The sequence below is a fragment of the Arachis ipaensis genome, chromosome B03 (genome assembly GCF_000816755.2).
Source record: "Arachis ipaensis cultivar K30076 chromosome B03, Araip1.1, whole genome shotgun sequence".
Classification (NCBI taxonomy): Eukaryota; Viridiplantae; Streptophyta; class Magnoliopsida; order Fabales; family Fabaceae; genus Arachis; species Arachis ipaensis.
In genome coordinates this window covers 109,672,134-109,679,709 of record NC_029787.2, presented here as the reverse complement: position 1 = coordinate 109,679,709, position 7,576 = coordinate 109,672,134, and the positions used below count along the sequence as shown (strand labels likewise).

General features: G+C 33.8%; 1 protein-coding gene across 1 annotated transcript in view; it reads left to right on the top strand.

Moving 5' to 3' along the window:
- The window catches only part of LOC107634602 (random slug protein 5), a 5,811-nt gene extending 1,341 nt beyond the window's left edge, over nt 1-4,470 (top strand). Inside the window, exons 2-6 of the mRNA XM_016338027.2 lie at nt 3,229-3,493; nt 3,594-3,630; nt 3,715-3,820; nt 3,906-4,016; nt 4,098-4,470. Of these exons, the coding sequence (XP_016193513.1) occupies nt 3,229-3,493; nt 3,594-3,630; nt 3,715-3,820; nt 3,906-4,016; nt 4,098-4,214 (636 nt within the window). The 3' untranslated portion in view covers nt 4,215-4,470. The remainder of the gene's footprint in view (nt 1-3,228; nt 3,494-3,593; nt 3,631-3,714; nt 3,821-3,905; nt 4,017-4,097) is intronic.

Genomic DNA, 7,576 nt, shown 5'->3' with positions numbered 1-7,576 from the left:
ACATATATCTAAATATTAAATAAAATAATTCGTTGCTTTTAAGATTTTAAACATTAATCAATCGAATTAATTTTGCATTTAATAATTAGAAGGAAAAAATGTGGCTAATTTTTTTATACTGTATAAATATATGTGTAATACATTGTTATGGGAAGATTAGGTATTTCTTTTATATGGTGTTTTATTCAAATCGGACGGTCCGATTTGTTTGAAAAAAAAAGTAAAGTACAAATCGGAGGGTCCGATTTGTTTGATAAAAAAAAATTACAAATCGCATGGTCCGTTTTGTATTTTTAATTTTTTTTTATTTTTTGAAATAGAAATCGGACGGTCCGATTTCAACAGTAAAAATTTTTTTATTTTTAAAAACACAAATCGGACCATCCGATTTGTGATTGTTGATTTTAAAAATGAAACAAATCGGAGGGACCGATTTGTTCACACCATAGCAATGAAAAACTCATCTCTTCTCCCATTATTGTGAGATGCACTCAGCTCTCCCCACACAAAAAATAATAAGCGAAAAAAATGTATTACCCTATTGTTGTCACATCTATTGAATGCTCTACAAACATACATAAATGCTTCCATCATTTGCATGACATTGTCGCTAGATTTTTCTTCTGAAAGCTAAATGCGATGTGATTGATGCTCATCGTAACTTTAATAGTTAACCTTTCTAGTTTCTAGTTTATTTTGATACTGTAAAAAATTATGTTTATCTAAGTTATTCATGAGTAAAAGTTCCATCTCTTAAGTTTGCCCCGCTTGCATCCTCTGATGTCACTGATCCTCGGACACAAACTCACCATTTACAACTTCAATTCCTTCTGAGGATTCTAACAAGGCCGCCACCGGTCAAAAATGAGAAAGAAAAAAAAAACGAGTTGATTTTTTTTTTTTAAAAATTTAAATAACCTTTTAATTATTTCAAAAGATAATAAGATCTTCAACAAAAAAAATATTTTTTTCGGTCTCTGATGTTTACTTTTATTATTGAAACAAAGACTAATAAGTCTCATAAAAATTAAAATTAAGGACCGAAAAAGGTATATTTTTTTGTTTGGAGACCTTGTAGCCTCTTTAATGTAATTGTCAAAAGTTTGATTGAGTATTCACTCTTTTTTTATGAGTTAAAAAGATGTCGATTCATTTAAACTAATGAGTTAAATAAATTGATTTGTTTGGCTTGTGTTTATATTTTAATTTGCAAAGTTATTCTAAGTAAGTCAGAATGATATGCTTATAAATAAGCCATAATTTAGTCGCTAAAAAAATGTCATAATTTACCTCTTTTTTTTTTTTTGTTCTATTTGTCTAACTTTACGAACAAACCAAACTGACTTGTATGCAGTTGCCATTTTGACAACTCTATCTACACTGATCTCTCCCTTTCTAACTAGCTTGCCAGCTTCAACCAATCAAATGCTAATTAGATTAGTTGGTCTCTCGGTGCTTTCAAAACCATCAGAGACAAGTGGTTTTTCCTTCAGTTCCATTGCAAGAATCTTCTGGATTTGAAATTGAGGCCTAGGTAGGGGTGCACAGACCCAGCCCGGCTCGAAGGTCCGGTCCGGTCCCGAACACTTTTGGGGCTAATTTGGTGTGATCTTATTGGGTTTAGGGCCGGATAAGGGTCTCAAAAATAGACCCGGTCATTGTTTCGGGTCGGGTTCGGGCCATAGCTCGGGTCACCCGAAGTCGGCCCGGTGACCCGGTCATCATACACAATTAATATTTTGTGTTATTGGTGATGGATCATGACTATTCTTATGTGGAATTTAAGTATTGTAAATCTTAATATTTTGTGTTATTAGTCATTATAAAACTATAAGTTAATGTTTTATGTTTAAAATGCATAAGACTTTAGACTAATGCATAATATTGTGTTATTTGTATTGATTTAAATATTTGGTATTATTAGACAACATTAGTATTGATTGTGGTTATGCTTTAATTTTGAAGAATGGTTGGTTCTTGTTATATTTTTCTAAGTGAATTTTACCATGTTAAATAATGGTTGGAGTCTTGAAAATTTGAATATTTTTACATGCTAGCTTACAAGAAGATATCAACGTAATGTAATGTTAACGGTCCGGTTTTCACCCGGTATAATTGTGGCCCGAAAGTGTATTAATTTTATCGGGTCTAGGGCCGGGTTCGAATCTAATAAATAAATCCGGTGTATATTTCGGACCGGATCTGGATCACATCAAACCCGACTTTATCCGGTCCATGTGCACCCCTACTTCTAGGCTGTAGCCCGGCAGTAAAGACAGCGGCAGCGTCATTAGGGTAGTGCATCTCAGGACCTACCCAATAAGATTTTGACATGTGTCACAACAACCAACAGAATTTATGAAACCGTCCAATCTGAAATCTAACCATTAAATGTGATTGGAATCTCTCAATGGTCAAAACTGCTACTAAAGAAGAAATAATGCCTTCATTTAACTTAAACAGAAATATGTGATAAAATAAATTGATCAAAAATAGTTTAAATTTTGTTTTTAATATTTATTAATTGTTATTAGAATAAAATAAATTTAAACTAATTTTTTATTTTCTTTCTAGCATTATGGTAACTTACAAATGCATTTTCATAATAAAAGAGATTTGTAACTTCAACCATACGTACGCATTTTTGAAAAATGTAATAATCTGAAGTAGTCACGTAAATGGCCATATAAAATTATTAGCCTTACTTGTAGTTTCTAGGTTAATTAGGTGTACTGTGAAGGCTAATTTTTTTTATATTATTTAAATATATGTGTAATATATTATTATTGAAAGATTAGATGTTTTTTTTTGTGGTGTTTTTTTTAAATTGGACGGTCCAATTTGTTTAAAGAAAAAAGTAAACTACAAATCGGAGGGTCCGATTTGTTGGGAAAAAAAAAGAAAACTACAAATCGCATGGTTCGTTTTGTATTTTTTATTTTTTTTTATTTTTTAAAATAAAAATCGGACAATCCGATTTTAACATTAAAATTTTTTTTTTTTCGAAATCACAAATCGGACCGTTCGATTTGTGATTGTTTGAGAAAAAAAATAAAAACAAATCGGAGGCATCGATTTGTAGCTCCCATAGCAAAGTTAAACACTTTTCTTCTCATATTATTGGGAAATACACTCTTCTCTCCCTCACACGAAAAACAAAAAGTTCTGCTGTGAAAGATGAAAAGAATAAATTAATTTGATGGTTGTTATATATGTTGCATGGTGCAGCATGAAGTGGATGATTTGATGATGAGAAGATTTCTGCGTGCTCGTGATTCAGATGTTGACAAGGCTTCTGCAATGCTCCTCAAGTGCTTGAAATGGAGGCGCTCCTTTGTTCCAAATGGTTTCTTTTCTGTGTCAGAGGTTCCCAATGAAATCACACAGGACAAGGTCTTCGCCCAAGGACATGACAACAGAGGTCGACCAATCGCTGTTATCTTTGGTGCCAGACATTTCCAAAACAAACAGGGTGGTCTCGATGAATTCAAACGTAAGTCTGTTAACTGTTAAGTACCTAGCTATATATAACTCGTTTCAATATTATTTTATTTTTCCCAACTTATTTATTTATAATACAATATATAATACAGGTTTTGTTGTGTATGCATTTGACAAGTTATGTGCCAGGTAATTGCTTTTATTACAAATACAATTAGATTCATTGAATGGCCGGATATATAATACTCTCTATATATATATATATTATTATAGTATGCCAGATGGGCAAGAAAAATTTGTGGGCATTGCAGAACTTAAGGGATGGGGATACTCTAACAGTGACGTGCGTGGATACATTACCGCTCTAAGCATTTTGCAGGTATGTGTTGTGTAGTGTTATATGCATATGATTTTATGGTTGATATTGGAAGCTTGAACGTTCAAATTAAATATGAATAATGCAGGATTACTACCCTGAAAGATTAGGCAAGTTGTTTATTCTGCACGCACCTTACATATTTATGAAAGTGTGGAAAGTCATTTACCCCTTCATTGACAACAATACCAGGAAAAAGGTGACATTTAATTTAAAACATAAAACTACTGTTAGTGTGTCTCGTTTGAGATGGATGTTAAGAGAATGAGTTTGATTGCAGATTGTATTTGTGGAGAACAAGAAGCTGAAATCAACACTGCTAGAAGATATAGAGGAGAGTCAGCTCCCAGAGATATATGGAGGCCAATTGCCATTAGTCCCAATACAAGATAGCTGAATTGTTGAATAACAATAATAAAATTGATGACTTTCACATGCAATAAGGAATAAATAAATATTTTACATCATTATTATATGTTATCTCACTGTATCAGTAGGTGCAGGTTTTATGAATAAAGATTGGCGTGTCAATACACTAATCAATCTCAGCAGATTCAATTTGTAATACAAATATTGTCTGTCATCAAATTCATATTCAATGGGAAACAATGCTGGTTAAAGTCATTTCCTTTCATGGATCTGGCCACTGTTTGTCACTTTGTTGGTGTATCGAGCCCAAACACTATAAACGTTTTTATACGAGCCCAAGGAGTAATAAGGGGGGTACGGTAGAGTTAAAAAGGGGAAGATGAGCGAGATTTGGTTTTACTAGTTTTCTTATGATTATTGAATTAAGCAGTTCTAGATTGTAGTAATAAAATTAAGATTTGGTACGGCAATAATGGTAGCATGGAGGTGGATAGAAGGGAAGAGGAGAGAAGAGATTATGATTGTTGGGTTGAGACTTGAGACTACAATACAGTCACAGAGGACTTCCTGGTAACAGCAAGTACAACTGTACAACTCTTACCTTTTCTCTATTTTGTCTCCACTATGCTCTTTGCTATTCCCCCACTCCCACTCCCTCATTTTCATTTAAATATATATTGAATATTTAGAATTTATTTATTTTATATTTTTAAATTAAATATTAATTTTTTTTGTTGACAAACTAAACAGCAAGCTTTAAGGACTATCATAATAGCCTCTATAATTTAGAAATGTTTAAAAAATTTAACTACACTCACTACAAAAAAAGTGTCAACTACCATCAAATTTACCAACAGATTTAATATCATGTGTTATTATCGAATTTACTGTCAGATTAGATTTACAAAAAAATAAAAAATAAAAACTATTCCGTCGTATCAAATTTTTACTGTCGGATTTGCTATTCCTACAATAAAGTCACTAGTAATAATTGGAGAAAAAATGTGAAACTTGGCGCGGATTAGTAATTGTCAGATTTATTGGCGAATAAATACGACGGTAACTAATCCTAAAATTTAAAGAGCAAACCTCTCCCACATTCATTTCGAATCCCCCTCTCTACCCTCTCTTCTCCCACTCGCTCTCTAACCCTCTCATCGTCGCCGCTCCGTGTGCCGCCGCTGCTGGCAGCGCCTTTGCAACCCCCTTTCGTCGTCTCCTCTTCCTCTCACCGAAACCAACCCCTTCTTTCATTCTTTCCCCTTCACAACCCAACGTCAGCCGTAAAATCTTCTCCCCCTTTCTGTTTGTCAGAGCTTCTTCCAGCACCGCTGTGGCGTTCCACCAGCAGCGGCTGTTGCTGCCATTGCATCTCCCTTCCTTAAGTTTTTCTTACTCTATTTGAAGCTCAGGTTCCATGATCACTCTTTTTTTCTGTTTTAGTTAATTTAGGACTTAATTATATATTAATTTCTAGTTAGTAAGTGAAATTTTCTGCTGGTTAAATGATTTAGATTAGGATCAGGATTTTTCTGATTAGATCAATTGCTATTAGTTTGTATATAGTTCAACATGTTGTTATGTTTCTAATTCATATGTATAGTTATTGAAGAAATAATTTATGTTAAGACAACAGTTAACACTCATTTTTTAAATTTTGGTAAAATTTAACTTGATTTTCTATATTTTTAAATAAATATATAATGATTAATGTTATATATAATGACATTCTTTGAGATGTAAACATTAATATATATGATCCCTTATAAATGTATACAATAGTAAATATAAGTTAATATATTCGGTTGAAAATATTGTGAATTTAATTGAATTTTGACTAATATTGTGGATTGAAGTTGGATTTGTGGAAACTGTAAAGGTGGATATATGTCCAATTTTAGGAGAGGTTATGTCAATTTTTTTAAGTTTTATGTGTTTTTATATGTTTGCTAATCTTAAGCTTTTCATTGATATGTTTGCACCAAACAACAATGCATGTACACAGGAGATTTCCAATGTGATTAAGTGCATATACAACAGCCCATGACCGAGATACACGAAGATCCCTGCTGAGACCAGAGAGCGACGGTTTTAGAAGTGGGCGGTAAGAACCCAATAATGTTGAATAAACTATATTTTAACTGTATTTTATTTCGACTAACTAATGTTGTTGAATTACTTTGTGCAGGAGAAATTTATATGGGATAGGGAACATGATCTCTTGATCAGCAAGATCTACGATCACCGGATAGGCTGGCGACTTCAGCAGATGATGCAGGATGTTCGTGAGGGGCTCGACCACCTCACGATTGGGCTCTGTCTAGATATTAAGAAAGAACTGGACGTCCATCTTTGTACTGATGAGGGGTTCAAGCGTCACCATCTGATGAACAGAACTAACAGGGCATCGCCGAGGTCGTTGAAGTATGCCAGTGGGTCAGCGATTTTCATGAAGACGAAGAGTAGGCTAGTATATAGTTTGCTAATCTTTGTTAATTATTACTTGAATGAATTGTTACTTGATTTATTTTATTAGTTGGTTTCAATATATGTAATCTAACTCTAAGTTGTTGGAGTGTGAGACGACATTGGCGAAGACCTTCAAATGTACACATACGTTGAAGGCCAATAACGGGAGATTTGCTTATGAGCGATCTGTGACTCATTATGTGAGTTTCAATTAATTTTAAGTTTGAAATGTATTCGCTTCAAAGTCAATTAACTGGCATCCTAATCACAATTCACAACGTGTGTTACACAGAGATATTGGAAGCTGTGACCCAGCAATCTTAGCCTAGTAGAGACGACTCCGGCTCCGATGTCTCAATCATAAATCCTAATAGGGTTTGGCGCGAGACTGCCTCTAAGCCCTACAAAAATCGTGTCTATGGTTTGGGGTTGTTCTTCGCTAGCAGTCTCCGTACTTCCACATTGGCGGCTTCACCTCTGCCTCTGCCATCAGCTCTGTCGATTATGAAGAAGTTGTTGATCTGAGGAAAGGTACAACGATCTTCTTGCACGCTTGGGAGACATCATTGTCATCAGGGCAGAATTGACGGAGAAGCTGGAGCGACTATAGCGTTTGCGAGACTAGATGACAATGTACAACAAGCAGATGCGTGCTGGAGACAGCGGGACTGATGGTGGGGCACCGACATCAACACCTAGTTTGCCACTTCAGCAAGGAAAAAATGACGACGATAACAATTACTGGGATCTGTAAGATTTAAAAAATTAATTTATTTATGTCTATTTTATTGTATTTTACTTCTTTGACTTTTTATTATATTCATACTATTGATATTTAATAAAATTATTAGTTAATTTCTGATATTTAGAATTTGTCCACTAATTTTATAAAAAGAAAATTTAATTTGATTACTAAGACTA